The 16560-nt window shown below is 42.5% G+C and overlaps 1 protein-coding gene across 11 annotated transcripts in view; it reads left to right on the top strand.

The window, feature by feature from the left end:
• The window catches only part of GRIA3 (glutamate ionotropic receptor AMPA type subunit 3), a 415135-nt gene that overhangs the window by 360881 nt on the left and 37694 nt on the right, over positions 1–16560 (top strand). For all 11 annotated transcript variants that reach the window (XR_007904686.1, XM_051788539.1, XM_051788568.1 and 8 more), the window contains one exon: positions 9431–9807. Coding sequence is in view for 10 of the 11 variants with exons in the window: in XM_051788539.1 (XP_051644499.1) it covers positions 9431–9807 (377 nt within the window). In the remaining variant the exon portion in view is untranslated. The remainder of the gene's footprint in view (positions 1–9430; positions 9808–16560) is intronic.

Raw genomic sequence — 16560 nt, 5'->3', positions numbered from 1 at the left:
ACTACCTTTAAAATTCTAGATATTTCTTTGTAGAAATTTCTTTTAATAGTCTACTTTTCTAATTGTTTCATTGCAGGAAAGTGTCACTTTTTTACTGCTGTTCTCCAAATCAGAGTCCACAAAATGTTGAGAAGTAGCATTGGGCAAATTTCAAATTCTTGTTTAAAGCAGAATTTCCAGTTTGCCCTTCATATGCTGCTGCTTCATTTGCCACATCTCCTTTTTCTGTATCAGTCTCTTAAGTGCTGGGAGGGTGTCCCTCCCATTAAAGGTCTCATCTGTGATTCTGGTCCTCGTTGAGTCACTGATGCTGGTTTGTGTTTGACCAGAGACTAAAGACTCAGTTAGCCCCAAGGTTGTTTTTATCTTTTTTCTTTTTAAACCCTTGATATGGTTTTAAAAATCAACTGGCAGACAAAAAAAAAAAAAGCCTAATTCATTGCATTCTTCTTTATATTTCTATATTGGGTGTACATTGCTTTGTTTAGTAAGAACAAAAACAGTCCGGAATTGCCATTTTAGAAACTTCTTTGAAAATGAGAATTTTGGAATACAGATAAACCAGATGGAAGGGGGAGAAAATTGGCTCTGCAGAAAAGACTTTTCAAGCTGATATTTCATCTTTGCTTTTTTTTTTTTGCCCCAAATGCTAATGAGATGATTTGTGATTCCGCCCAAATCTTTTTTACAGTTTATTTTTAACAAGCTTTCCTCTATTAAAAATATCTGAGCAGAAGCGAATATTTCAATTGCTTCCTTTTGTTCCATGGCTGAGTGTAATTTCTAAAAGTCACCTCAAAATTTCCTTGGGATAATACATCATCATTCTTGCAAAATGTTTGGTGAGATAATTCTTTTCAAATGAATCAGTCTTCTTAAAATAATTACTAAATTTGCAGAAGTTTTCTTACTCTGGAGCAGTCAGTTCTGATGCCTTATTATATATGTGGTAGTCTCTTCAACCTCAAAATATTTTATAAAAATAAAAATGTTTTTGTGGTATCATATTATGGCAGGAAGGGAAATGTACTGATGAGAAAGTAAACAGGGGGCTGGACCCCTGGATTACATCTTTGCTTCCCTGTTGCATTGAGGTTTGACGTTAAGCAAACCTTCTGAACTCCCCATGCCTCAGTTATGCAACTTGGGAAACTGATGTTGGCTCTGTTAGAGAACACAAGTCCATTGAGAACCTCTGAAGCAAAGGTTTCATTTAGTTCTGAGCAAATTACGTTGCACTGGAAATCTAAACCCTCAGTTTCTCTGTGTGTGGTTCAAGAAATATCAAGAATATCAGCTGTAATTGGGTCCTTTTGATCTATTTTCGAGTGACAAGCAGTTTATTCACTTAAAAAAATAATCATACCATAGGCAAAAAGCAAGGCAGAAGAGAACCTGAACTTGCTGCTAACAGTCAGGCACAGGGACTGTCTGCACTAGAGGAGGAAAGGTGTGGTGTGGGTAACTTCTGCTGGGACTTGAGCCGAGTAAGATGAGCCTGTGCAGCTGCTGTGCTATGTAAGATCCATCAGGATAAAGGGCCACAAAAATGCTCAGAGGGGTGGAGCACCTCTCCTATGAGAAAAGACTGAGAGAATTGAGACTGTTCAACCTGGAGAAGTAAAGGCTCCAGGGAGAGTTTAGAGCACCTTCCCATACCTAAAGGGGCTACAAGAGAGCTGGAGAGGGACTTTTTACAGGAGTGTGTAGTGATAGGACAGTAAGCAATGCCTTTAGACTGAAAGAGGGTAGATTCAGATAAGATATTAGGAAGAAATTCTTTACTGTGTGAGGGTACCAAGGAGCTGGCACAGGGAGGCAGTGGATGCCCCATCCTTCGAAACATTCAAGGTCAGGCTGGACAGGGCTCTGAGCAACCTGATCTCATGGAAAATATCCCTGCTCATTGCAGGGAGGTTGGCCTAGATAATCTTCAGAGGTCCCTTCCAACCCAAACAATTCTGTCATAAAGAAGTTGGCTGCAGCTGCCTTTTCCACAACCCCTCGGGATGAGCCTTGCTCAGAGAGCTCTGCCTCCTTAGCATCAAACTTAGCCTTGTCCATGTCCCTGTGACCAACCATACTTGTGACCTTTCCACACCAGCAAGACCAGCCCTGCAGGCACCACAGACCATAGTTTAAAACAACCCCAAACCCACCCCACCATGCTCATTTTCCCCTGCAAAAAGGTCTGTCCCTTTGTATTCTGAGCACAGTTTGCATCTGTATTTTCTTGTTAATGAAAAATTGAGGAATGTTTTCCTCCCTGACCCCCAACAGTTCCTGTGTGCAAGCTGTGAGCTCTGTTACTGAAGCCTCTTCGCTGCAGTGCTCAATTATTCAAAGGTCAGAGTCGTCCCGTGAGGTTTGAGTGCAGGCCCAGGTTAATTCCTACAGCCCTGCTCTGCTGAGCCAGCTCCCTGGCCTGCCAAGCTGAACTGACTGGCAAGCTCCATGGAAATCCACCTGGATTTCTGTGAGCAGAGGAAACAGCCCATGAACTCTGAGTGCAAACCTCACCAGCCCTCCAGACCTTTTCCCAGCTCTATTTGCAAACATCATGAAATACCCTTGGCCTCTTCCTCCATCTGTTGAGAGGGGGCTGTGTACCACACTCACGAAAACGTGCACTAAGCCCTTTGAAGATGAGAAATGCTCTAGAAGTGCTAATTATTTGGAGCAAACGCCTCATTTACGTACTGACTTTCCTTTATCTCTCAGGGGCTTAAAACTCTATTAGGGAACTAAAACTGTACCTCACTCTAATGCCCTTGTGAGCCTTGTCGGCAAAATGACTGTCAAATTTGGCTCCTCTGGATTCCATTTTGGGAAGACAAGAAGGAGATTAGATTTTAAGTATCTTTATTAGCATGTATGGAAGACAGACTTGGGGGGATAAAAGGGTCCTGATTGGTTTTGGTACCAGTTATCCAGCAGCTGAGCTGAGTTGTGGCAGAAACACAATCCTTTAGATTGCATTTGTCTCACGTAATAAACAGGGACTAGTCATTTGTCAAATACAGTGTATTCCTGACCCAACAGCCTCCTCACCACCACCTGGCACTGCTGGGCCTTTTTGAATACTGTGCCCTTTTTTGCTTAGCCCCATGCATATGACTCTTTCCTAAAATTGCTCTTAGGACAGTCATAGGAAGTGAATGGCTTGTCATTTTAATGTCAAAACCCTAATTAACTATATTTAATGTTTGGTTTGTACCAGTTCATTGTTACTGTCGCTCTTGCTTCCTGTGGAACGCAGCACAGAGCCAGGAGAGAATATGCAGCCTCCAGACCACTGCTTGGAGAGCTCTAAATGTCAAGGAGCAGAGGGATGGGTGGGATGGGAGGGGGCTCAGACTGCACTGAGCTGTACCCAGAGCAACAGGGGTGCTGTGTCACTGTGCTGCAGGTCCTGAGGCTGCCCAGCACAGCCCTGACTCCAGGGTAAGACTAGCCAGAGGTCAGCATTAACTAGGCTAACTGGAGCAGTCCTGGGAGTTACACATTGCCGTTTACCCACTAAAATACTTCCCATTAGAAATTCTCCCTCTGCTTTCTCCTATCACGTCACTGGTTGGAGGCGTAAAAGTCTGCTGTGCCGTAGGGTCTCCAAAGTCAAGGACAATCTCAGCTCCCCCTCTTGGGCCTTTCCTTGCAGCTTTGCAAGGGCCTGTACCAATGCACCTGGTTACAGAGGGATGGGAGCCCTGGAGGCAGAGAGTTCTGCCTGAGCAGATATTCCCAAACTCCCTTGCTTCAGGCAGGAGAAGCCAGAAGTCTTGTTAGAGAGGAGCTAACAGGGCTTTGTGGTTTTTTAGCAATTTTTAAATGTTGGTGATAGTAGTAGGAGTAGTAATGGTAGTAGTAATAATAATTAATAATGATAATGAAATTTGATGTAAAATGAAATTTATCTGATTTTTTGTAACTCAAAAAGTGTCAATTCAGGTTGGAAAAAAACCTTAATTTTGCTCTTTCATTCTGATGGTGTCAAAATAAGGCTTCATCCTATCAGAAAAAAAACTACCAATTCGGGCACTATTATTGTTTTAAACTAAGAGCAATTTCTAAAGCATAGTGGAAACTTTTGACAGAATAAAAATAGAAAATAGATAGAGCTTTTTTTTTCCTGGACATTTCAGATGAGGGAAAGTAGCTAAATCATTCTCAGACCAGGAGACTGAATCACTATTTAAATCTAAACAGCAGAGCAATCCAGCAGGGCAAGTGCTGTCCTCCAGTAACCCACGGGCTGAGGATGTGCCCTCAGCTGGGGCCGTGGAGCAGCAGCACCTCCCTCAGCACGGCCCCATGAGGCCAGTGCTCGGGGCTTTGTACCCACCAGCTGCTGAGCACTAGACAGTCGTCTTTTCTCTTCTGTGGGGTCAGCCTCTTTCTGTAGGCTTTTATTTCTTCTTTCCCTTTTAAAGCAGGCTGCTGTTCTTCCTTCCCTGTTCAGCCAGGGAAAGCCGTCCCTCTCCGGCCCTGATGCTTTTCACAGCGCTGAGGCTAATTGACAGGAGGTTTAACACAGATCTTAATTGTAACTACAAATGCTTTGGGAATGAAAAGAGCAGCCAGACCTTACAGCCTTTAAAACTCTTCTCAGGTTAAAAAGGTCTTTGTAAAAACCTTTCAGTATGTAAAATAGCACAAAGGAATGAAGCAGGGATGTAAAGGACAGGCAGTCTCCAGAATGCAGCAGTTTGTCAGAATGAGACCACCAACACATCTCCCTGCCTTTAGTAGACTGACCAGCTTCATGTGGTGCTGGCCTCTAAGGCTCTCCCAGCAGTTAAAGAAATGCTGCAGATGGCATCTACAGCCTTTGAATTGTAGGAGAGAGGAAGACTAACTCAATTCCTAGTTCTCATCAAAATGTCCCATGTGCTCTTAGTCCGTGGCAGAGCCTGACTGTGCCATGAGTGGGTGGGTGAAGCTTGCCATTCCCTCCTCACCCCTGGTTTCTGCCATGGTGGCACTGCCACACAAGGGGACAGGATCGCAGCCCTGGCACAGAGCCACACTGCTGTGGCCCCAGACTCTGGCTGACCTGGGTCTCAGCACAGACACAGGAAGCACACATGCCCACAGCTCCAGAAGCAGATGTACCCTTTATGTCTCCGTCTACGTGTGGCAGTAGTGTGTCAGAAAGAGCTGTGGGCATCCACATAAAGCACAAATGGGCTTAACATTGACAAACTGCAGCAGACAAGGCCAACTGCCCTTTTAACACCTTAATACCTTTTTACACTGCTCAGCTAGTACACATTAAGATTTCAATGCACAGCATGTCCCTAGTCAGATATCAGCTGTTGGTTTTAAATAAGTGTGAGCTAGTGTGTTAAAAGCACATTGCCCCCATGACCTGGCCTCTCAACACACCCCAAATATCCTTGGGGATACTGGCCTGTCTTTACAAAGTTAGCTTTTGCCAGCAAATACCACAAGTGATGTGTTGCTCTGTCTGACACTCTTTTCTCATACCTGGAAACCTCAGACTGCAGTGAGAAGTCTTAAAACATGCTCAGAGTCAGTCACCATTCCAGCACAGTCTCTTCTGATGCCTCAGTGTGCCTGTATTCAGCACTTTTGGGGTGCCCAGATGTTTGGCTGCCAGTGGAAGTCAGACAGTGTCTCTTTGCTTCAGTCTGCACACAGAGTGCTGCCTTGCTTGCCATCACACAAAGGTCTTGCAAAGTGACTGTAGCTCAGACCCACTTCTTGCAAATTGACACCCGAGCAAAGGAGTTGTTCAGTTCTGCGGGCAGGAATGACCCCAAGCACGTGCAGGCAGGAGCATAGCCTGTGTCTCTTGCTGTCTCTAGTGCATAGCTTTGAAGTTAGGGAGAGTCATCTGTAAGCAGAAGAATTCCATCCCTCCTTTTGGATTACAGAGGTGGAACATCTTATCTTTTTTCTTTTCCACATAGAAGGGGATTTCCATTTGCTATTTTTTCTCCTTCCCCATAAGAGCCTTGAGGTTTGCAGCTCCCTGGGGTCAGCTTTGAGCAGAGTGGGCAGCGCCTCTGTGCTGCATGTCCTCTCTAAATCCATCCCTCCCACACTAGTAGGCAAAGACAGAACAAGCCTCAGAGGAATCCATGACATTTCTCGCCCAGCTCAAATGCAGTGAAGATGATGTTTGAAACGCCATTAGTCATGAGTGATTAGCAAAGCTTAGTTGTTGAGGTTCTTAAACCCCCTCCAGTTCTGCACAGAGAGGGACATGTTTGTGGTTGTGTTCTTTTTTATCGAGCTCAATTTGTATGGGTTCTGCTTATCTGCAGCCATAACAGGGAGGGAAATTCTCAAGAGTGCTGCAGTTATTAATGGAGAGCTCTCCATAAGCTCTCCATTTCACATACTGTATCTCTAAATAAATAAGCAAACTGCAAACTGGTTTTTAACCTCCCTGATGCAACTAATATTCAGGGAAGTGGTGGGCAACCAGGCTTGGGCACTGGATTGTAGCTAGTCCACCCTCAGTGCTCTGGTTGTTGATGGTTTCCCAAGACCCTGCATGTGAACTGATGCTTGTTCCCTCTGCAGAAACCAATTACTGCCATGTTCATTTAGGGATGAGGGTATTTGCTGGTGTTTCCAATATAGTGAACACCTTTGGTAGGAACAATAGGAAAAGAGGGAGACTGAAATGTATCAGAAAGATAAATGTTTGTATCCCTTGTAATATTGAAATGCAATTTGAAAGTATTTACAATGAAAATCTGTACTGTATGATATGAATGACGACATGGTAGCAATTGAGACCTTTAAAAAGTGATTTGTCTGTGCTTCAGCACAGCATCATCTTCATTCCCCCAAAGTCCCACAGGAACATCCTACATGAACTCAGCTGGGCATGAAGGAGATACAGACTTTATTGCATGCTGCATCAGCACTTAGGAAGAACTCCACCATGTTTACTTTGGCAATTAAAATGTTACTTTGGGAGAATTAAATTTCTCCAGGTCCAGGAAAACGTTCCAGAAACTAGATGCTCTTATAGCTGAACCAGCCTTTTCCTTCCTTGACAAGGTGTTCCAAGGCTGGTAGTCCACGTGCAGAAGTGCCAGGCAGTAAGACACCTGCCTCCCACCTAAGCTTCAATTCACATGGAGGCATTGCTAAGTCTCTGCAGGGGTCTCGATCCATTAAGCTTTCTCTAATAAGGATTAATTTGTAAGTACCTCATTAGCTCAACACGAAGTACAGTGGCCATGGTCAAAGTGCTCAGTCTTCCAGCCAGCCGTGGGCTCTGACTGCATTTAAAACTGATATTCTGTGTGCATCTCGTACTGACTGCAGACAGTAGCTCTAATATTTAACAGTAGCTCAACGAGCAGCACCTACAAGACAAATATATGTTTGGGGGGAATTCTTCAATGAAAAGGTTCCAACATCATCCAGTTCTTTTACCTCACTCTATCCATGTCCCCCCCCAGTCTCTCCATCACTTAGGTGATGAACACATTCGTCTGCAAAGCCAGTAACACCCAGGCATCCCGAGGCATTTTCAGGTTTTATATTCAAGCCACATTAAGCTAGATTTTTGCAGTAAGTGACCACATAGCTGAGGGTTTTCTCCTTGGGGAAAGGGTCACTCAAGGGGAAAGGCAGTGTCCCAGTATACATGACTGTCTAAAGGGGCTGAGCAGGGCTGTCAGAGGAGGCACCCAGGGCCATGGTTTCCGAGTGGCTTCCTTACATGCACAGGCATGGCTTATCTGATTATTCCAGGCAGTGAATTTGTGCACATACCTTGTAGTTGCACATGCCAGGATAAACTGCTGAGGGACATTCCTGAGTGGCTGGAGGAAACGCTGAGGTCGTGTGTGCAGACAGTGCCCTGTGGAGGGAGGGCTTATTGTGGGGAGGGCCAGTGCTCATCCGACAGGGCTGCCAAAGCCTCGGTCAGCAAACCCCGAGCCAGTGCCCCGGGCACGGCTGCTCGGTGCTGCCAAGGCACCAGCGGGCACAGAGCCCATGATGCTGAGATCAGCCTTAGCAGAAGCCTTCACCATTTCTGCTTATTAAACTTCAAAAGAAAACCTAAACCAACTATCTAGGAAGAGGAGCAAACCAGACATTAATGATAGTCACGTACATCACCATTAGATTTACATGAAGGCATATTCAATTGTTTTATGGCACAGATTTTAATCACTTCCTTTTAATGTTTCCTATAACTTGTATTCAAACTTCTACTTAATCAGGCTTTATTTTTCCACCAGAAAGAGATACATAGTTAATAATGGGGGAAAAAATCAGATTTAAAGGTGCACAGTGGTTTAGGTCCTGGTAAGTTAAGCTTTCCCTAAGAATCATTTTTTCTTTCTGAAATTCATAATTACCAATGAAAGGCCATCTTTGAAAGTATAACACAAATAGTTATAGAGTGTTTAAAATAGGTCACAAAAAATGTATGTAGGTATGTAGGCTCTCATAACAGTAACTTTTAAATGAAAAAAGCTCTTTTTTTTAAACATTCTCTTCCCCTCTGATGCAAGTGCTGGCACCTGCTAGGTTATTTAAGCAGCATGACTTGGATCTTTCTTGCATAGACATACAGATACAGTTAAACATGTTGAAATTCCCTACCATGGAATCCAGCAAAGGTGTATTGATTGAAGGGAAGGGTATTGGGTCAGGCTATCCCATGTGCTGGTCAATGACAGGTGCAATAGATGCGATTGTGCTTCCAGATGGCACAGCCCCAGAGCACGGTCTGTGTTACAGGGCTGCAGAGGCAAATCCTGTATAACAGGAGGGCACACAGGAGACTGAAAAATACTGCTTTGCATTCTTCTCAGATTACCCAGGCTATTTACTCCTCAGGGATTCACAAATCTGTGTTACTGTCCTTCAGTGAGCACAGAAAGGGTAGGCTGACTGGTTCCTATCCCCCACTATTTACTATCTTCTGTCCTTTATTGCAGTGGAGTTTCAAAGGAGTATACAAGTAGCAGTACCCAAATGCAGCTGAAATTCAGTGACTATTACTTCTCATAGGTTCATTTTAAAGATCCTATAATCAGTAAGGCAAGAGAACTTACTGAAAGAATGGAAAAGACAAAATTAAAACATAGAAAACATAATTTGCCCGAAGTCTTCAAGACAAATGGGTAGATACAGACCAATACTAGAAAATTACATTGTTTTAATTACCATCTCACTGTCCACTTTGTGTAGTGTTTATTCATCCCTTTAACTTAATAGAAATACTGCACAGATTTGATCGTAATTTTTCTTGTTAATAGTTGTCTATTAATATCATGTAGTCCTTAACTTCAGTGACTGCAAAATAGACTGCAAAGAATGTTTCCACTCACTCTTGCAATTTATAATCTGATTCATTAGCCTGACATTCTAGATTGTGCTTCTCTTGTGTCTGATTTGTAGCTAACTCGGGTTTGTTTTCCCTTTTCAGAGAGCAGATATAGCTGTTGCCCCCCTCACCATAACACTGGTGCGAGAAGAAGTCATAGACTTTTCCAAACCCTTTATGAGCCTGGGCATCTCCATCATGATCAAGAAGCCTCAGAAATCTAAACCGGGCGTATTCTCTTTCCTGGATCCTTTGGCTTATGAAATTTGGATGTGTATAGTCTTTGCTTACATTGGCGTCAGCGTAGTTCTTTTCCTAGTCAGCAGATTCAGCCCTTATGAATGGCACTTGGAAGACAGCACTGAAGAACCACGTGACCCTCAGAATCCTCCTGACCCTCCAAATGAGTTTGGAATATTTAACAGCCTTTGGTTTTCCCTGGGTGCCTTTATGCAGCAAGGATGCGATATTTCTCCAAGGTTTGTTCCATGTCACTCCATCACCTTTTTGCATTTTATGGTCATTTTCTGATGCCATGGTGCATATATGTTACTTTTTCAAATTTCTTTTTTAATTCCAAATTTTTTATTTTGAGATTCCATTCAATGTTCAGCATCATCTTCAAGCCACCATGCTTGCTAACATTCACCTCCAAAGTGAGTAGCATTGCTTATAATGCCATTTATGCATTTCTACCAAACTTATATTCACCATGTTAAGGCTGTAAAATGCATAGGGTTTTCTGTTTTCAGCAATGCTTGGAGGGCTACCGTGTTTTTGCTGCATATCTCATTTTACGGTCATCTCCTTGGTGCATAAAACACATTCTGCTTTGCAAAATAAGAATTATTTATTTTTGAAAGTCACATGCAACAGCACTTTAAAGCATCTCCACTCCCATTAAGGCTCCTGCTAGTCTTTTTGCTTTCTTTTGAGCCTAATTTCTCCTGTTTTGTTTTTCTTGAATCATCCTTTCATCTATTAGTAATTTGCTTTCCACCACATTTTTGCCTATATTCAGGTCTCTGTATTCACTGTGTCTGTACTGCCTTGTATCTGTATTGCTATTTCAGTCCAGTCTAATCTGTTGTCCCTCTGTTCATAGTCAATATGGTCTAATAAGCACTGCCAGTTTCCATAAAGATATTTCTTATTCATGAAGACAGTCATTCTGGATAAGGCCGTAGTAAAGTATGTTTGACATTAGTTCCAGTGTAACCAAGAACAGTGCTATTAACTATTGCAGACTTAATTTCTATCTTAAAGAAGTATTTTAAAAACCAACTGAGAATAGTGAAGTTCCCTCTGATTGAACAGTGCATTCCACAGATGTTTTTTGAATAACATATAGCATGTTTCTGCATTTACACTGGTAAAATGCTTTAGTGATATGCTTGTGATAAGCAGTAAAATTATCTAGTTTCTTAGTGATGGAGCACTAATTACATTTTGTATGACAATAATCTAATAATCAGTTTACAGCTATTTTAATTATTCCAAATACCTGCTTAGTACAAACAGGATGCAGTTTTTCTATTTAACAAGGTTGCTATTTAGAAGAAGAGAGGTAGATCTTTTCTAAGCACTGGCATTTGAAATGCACCTTTTTAATCTCCACATTTATTACCTTTTTCAATACCTGAATCACTGAAAAGTCACCAGGTTTTCCTGGTCCATATAGCAGTGGGGTTCTTGAGTAGCCCCCATGAAACAAGTGCCTATGAAGTTTCATGGGAAAGATCATGATTTTACCTGTTATAGTGTAACAATGATCCTATAAATTCACAGTCGTTGCATATTCAAATGTCCTTCTGATGGCAGTGAGATCCAGGACTTTGGTAGTTGCTGATGTGTGCCTGGTGATATTTGATGCAAGTCACGCCCACATTTTAAAAGTCTTGACAGCAGCAACTGTATTTCATTCTTACCAAGGAATCCGTGTGTGCCCTGTGTAACACACCCCCGTTTTGCCCTGGCTGTGACCACGGGGCAGTTCTCCCAGTTCCCTGTGCCTGGGTGTGCTGCCTCCCTGTGTGTTTACAGCTGTCGGTCTGTTCCTCCTGTTCACGCCCCCTGTTTCTGCTTTATGCCTAAATCCTGCACTGAAACTTTGCCTAGCTGCTTGCTGTGGAAGGGGATGAGCAGTGATAACATTTAAATTGCTGTTGACCATGTGTGTGCCCAACATAAAGGACCGGGAAATAAGCACTGGGACATCACATGGAAAGCTGCAGGCATTGCACTGTTTCCGCTAGGTCTGGTTATTGACAGTTAAATAGAAGTGCATAGGATTTTTGTTAAGCTCTCATGTGACTCTTTGGTATGTTCAGCCATTTCCCTTATATAACAAGAGGAACATAATCTGGTTTTTCTTAATAATACCATGATAAGTGCCTTGGATATACCTACAATAAAGAAAAGAGGCAGCAGTATACCTATTTATTTTAACTGTCCATCAGAAGCTGTTAGCTCAGTATTAATATATAACCCTTGTTTGAAAGCGTTGTCCAGTTCTTTTGTTATCTTCTATGATAACATTCCAGGCAGTTACATGCATTGTTACTGAAAAGAAAGACAAATTTAATACTTGGGTTTAAATTCCAGAAACACTGTTTCTTTGACCTATATGTTGATTTAAGTTGATTAAGATGTCAAATTTCTTTTCCGTAGAAGGGACTATTCCCAAGTATTCCATTCTTAATCCATATCTTTGTAAGGTTACACCATTCACAGTACATTGACTATATGAATGTTTCATACTATTTTATTGCCATTAAAAGGGGCTTCATTCTTCCATTGTGAGTTTTGTCTGAATAAATTTCTTATATGAGAGCATACAGCACTTGTAGAGAGATGCCGACAAGCAGTCTGGAGAGATCACTTTTGTACTTGCTGATAAAGGCTCTTTCAGCTGCCTTTGTGTGGAACAGCTGTGACATCTAATGACTAGTTAGATCTATCCTCGGTGAGTATGCTGTGTGGATATTCCAGAGGATATATCCCTATACTCTCCTCTCTATATTTAATAGGAGTCGTCTAAACAGAATCAGAGAGCAGCCAAGGGGTGGGGGTTAGTGCATCCCTTGATGGAATCAACACTTATTTCAGCAGTTTTGTTCTGCTATCAAAGGCTGCTGTGTTTTCTGCATAGTGAGCTAAAGCATTGAAAATTCACTTTTGATGGATCAAAAGTAGATTATTAAACTTGCTTTTATGTGAGATGTGTACAGCAAATGGAATCAGGAAAAGACACAGTCAAATTTGTAACACTGTTTTGAGCGAATGTGTCTTTGAAATCTCTATGTGAGCATGTATTTTCATTTTGCTCTTTATTCATGTAGAACAAAGAGGCTAGATTAATTAATTGCTGATGGAAAAAGACAGGAGGTTCATTAAAAACTGTCTCAAGAGGTTGGTCATTTCGAGGGTGTATTTCTAGGTCCCTGTTTTAACAGCAGGAGACTCGAGAGACTCCTATTAAAGGCCATGGGAATGACTTTGTGGGACTTTCACAGTAGCAATGAGAGCCAGGTAACTAGAGATTTCTGAAACTCCCACTGCCATTCCTATGAGGGAAGCATCTCAAGCCAGTGCTTTAGATGCTGTTGTTGAGTGTGTTGTGTCCCTGTAGCTGAGGCGAGGGCTGGCTGGGTGAGCAGGCGAGGGGCTGGGCTCGCAGGTAACGTGTGCTCAGAGTATCAAGGGCTTCTAGACCAGGAGAGTTTGCACCAAAGTTGTTCAGGGTTATTTGTCAGTACAGCAACCACCTTGTGTCGATCCAAAGAGCCCAATTAAAAATTGAGTAGTTGTGAGAAGCTTATTATTTTTGTGTACTATAGGACATCAAATATGTTTTATGGCCATGAGCAGAAACAAAATTCAAGCTATCTTGATAAATGAGGTTTTGTTTGAATGTGTTATTCTCCTGGAAACTGAATGTGAATTTGAATATTTATTTTGTTTTTTTCTCTTGTTACTAATTTGCTCTCATTTGACTCCATGCTTCCTTTTAAATTTCCTCTCAAGGTATGCACTCTTCCTTGCTTTTGAAAACACCATCTGACTTTGTTTTGACTATTGAGTTATAATTGTGTTATTCCAGGTCTGTGTTGCTCCTCTCATTTGTTAGCACTCTAATTCACTTTAAAATATTGTCATACAAAGTATCTAATTATTGAGGGGATTGGGAAAACTACATGTTGGGATAAAGCATTAGTTGTTTTGGTTTTAAATTACAACACTACACATGTGAACAGGTGTGTCTTCGTCAGAAAATGTGGTGCTGGTATTAAAAGCTGTGATTGATTTTTCTATAATTATCTGAGTAGTGGACAAACATTTCTGTGGGTCACAGTACAAACCATATGGTTATTCTCTGATTACCAGCCTGGTGTTCATGTACTAACCCTTTTTCTCCTGCATCCCTCCATACCAGCCCCTGCAGTGGGTATAAGGAGTCTTCGTATCAGCAGATGGCCTGGGGGGAACTGGGGTCCTTTGGGCAAGGAGGCTGCCAGGCCATACTTGTCCACGTCCTTGTTCTTCAGTTCTGTCTGTCTGTCTATCTGTCTGTCTTTCCTTCAGTGTCAGCTTTGTGGTTTATTTAATTTTTCTTTTGCCCCATCTTGTGCTCCCACCAGTGACAGCCATGTCAGCCCAACTTCGTAGTAGCCGCTGTTTAATCTTCCTTCCTGTACTCATGGGAAGACTCTGGGAGAAACAACTTCAGTGTCACCCAGTTTTCTTTCAAGTGACCTCAACTCTTCTGAAAACGGCTCTGGTCCCCTTCTAGCAAGACCCCTCTCTTGCATGTAGGACCCCTGAGGAAGTGCCTTCTTCATGCCCCCCTTCCCCTGCCTCTCAGCTGGTCTCAGTTTTTGTCCTGTATCTGTCTGATTTGGTTCATGCAGGTTGCAAGATCTCTGGGGTGAGATATTTTTACCTTTCTTGGTGTGTTGGATGCTATCTGAGCATGCAGCCCAGCACAGAGTTTTTATTGTTGCAGCAGTGTGAGCTTGATGTTTCACTGGTTTGGAAAATGCTTGTCTTCTGCACATCTCCATCCCAGCAGCCCATCTGTCCTGCTAACAGAAGGGGCAGCTGCCAATGCAAGTAAGAAATTTCCTATGGGAAACAACAAGAAGAATGAACACATACTATTTTATTCCCAGTGCTTCTACTGAATTTATCAAAACACTCTGGCAAGTCTTTTTTTCATCTTCCTTTTTCAAGGCCTACCTTAAAGCAACAGAGAACCTGGAAACTCCAGATAGAGCTAGTTCTGCTGTAGGCAAGTGGATGTTTCATCTGCTGCACCTGCTGCTCAAAACCTCTGCTCAGTCTGGCTCTGAAATTGTCTACCTCATGCATGGAGAAGTTCAACTCCAGATCTTCTCTGAAGACAGAAAGTATGTAGTGAAGGAAGGAGCAAAAGTAAGATGAGTTTCACCTGATGTAGCCAGCTGAAAGCAATGGACTGATTTTTAGTGAGGCATCTTGGTTCTCTCCAAAGTCATGAGACAGATGACTTTAGATTTATCCTACACTACAGCAAATGAGATAAATCTCTTTCTAAGTGTGTCTGTCTCCTCTCTTTCTGTCCCTTGGCTCCAAAGGAAGCTTTACATGGTGAGTTCAGCAGGCTCTGCTTTGTAGTTGGCTAAAATTGTGTTAGCCCATGTAAGAGGCCGATTCAGTGTGTAGGGTATCAAGTTGTACTAAATAGCTAAAGTCAAGACCCTCCCTGGTAAGGAAGCTGACCAGAAAGAACTTGAGCCCTCTGTAAAATCCAAAGATATTTGCCTGATACCTATGAAGAATGTAGAGAGAGGTGGAGAGATTGCACGACTTCATGCATAATTCTGTATTTATATTTCTTCAAGTTCCCTTTGCAGCCACTCAGTAGCCTTCTGTTAGTGAGCACAGCAGCTACACAGCCCAAGCTGAAACTTGGAAGCCTTTTATCCTCTTGGGGGCCTTCAAGACAGGCAGGGAAGCCTCCTCTGATTCTGGGTGATCCCGTTGATGTGTGCCTGCCCTGAGGAACCAGCCTTCATTTGCCCTCTTGGTGGGAGCTTCTGCTTCAGCTCCTTAGGCAGAGGAGAGTGGAGAACAGTAGAGCTTCACCTCTGTGTTTCTTCTCCACATTCCTCTCACCTATTCCAGATTGATTTCTCTGTTTTTATTGTGTTGGCACTTTTTTTAGTTCGTTATGTTCTTTAATGTTGGATGGATAATTTTTTTTCTTTTATTTCTTAATAATTTAATGGCTTTTTTTTAATGGCTCAGGCAATCTCAGGCTCTGGCCAAGACTGGGCAGTTTACCAGCAAAACCCCACTATGTGGGTGGGGTGGGGGCACGTCACGAGACTTTTGCTTTTTGCCTACCTCCATCTGTTGGTAGGACAACTTGTACCCACTGTCTGGGGATGGCACTGAGGGGTTTGAAGGAAACAAATAATCAGGTAAGAATTTTCTTGCTTTTTACTTCTTCTCTTCACACAAACTGAGGACTACACCACCCAGGTTCCACTGATGTGTCTGGGATTATTTCTCCACGTAGCAGAGCTAAGGGAAAATATATGAAATAGCTTTGTGTCAGCACCTGAAATGATTCTTGGTCAACATGCTGTTTGAAGGACAAGCACTGTACGTGGCAGTGACATTCCCCACCCGGCTGAGTGACATGGCACTGGCATCCTTCAGCCCACGACAAATACTTTGAGCCTGATGTTCAATTGCTGTAAAGCATCAGGAGCTCTTACTGACAGGATCTAGACCTCCTGACCATTAGGCATTTTGTGATTATATGTTTGCAGATAGGCTTTTTTTTAATCCTTATTGGATGCCTTTAAAAAACCTCAACAAAACCAAAACACGGTTAATTTTTTTTCTGTTTCCTTCTCCATTGCTCTGGTGGTTATAAATCAAGAATATGCTTGACTTGGAACAGTGCAACATGCAAATTTTAATTAACATAAAACATAAACCAAACCAGCCTCTCTCCTCACTTCAATATGCAGATTCAGACTGTAATTCCTGCTCAGTTGTGATGAGAGAAGGATACTGCATCATTTTTTGGTGTATTCCTTTGCATGTTTGCTCAGATTCCTTTTTGCAGTTTACTGTATCTTACATTTTGGGAGTTGATGCAGTAAAAAGTGCATTTGTGTCCTCCAAGCTGAGCAGCCCCCAAAGAGAGACAATACCAGCATATCACAGCAGGCAAGTCC

The sequence above is a fragment of the Manacus candei genome, unplaced genomic scaffold, assembly GCF_025592945.1.
Source record: "Manacus candei isolate 608988 ecotype Guabito, Panama unplaced genomic scaffold, ASM2559294v1 h1tg000003l, whole genome shotgun sequence".
Taxonomy (NCBI): Eukaryota; Metazoa; Chordata; class Aves; order Passeriformes; family Pipridae; genus Manacus; species Manacus candei.
The sequence above is the reverse complement of the archived record's forward strand: the minus strand, read 5'-3'. Positions and strand labels throughout refer to the sequence as shown.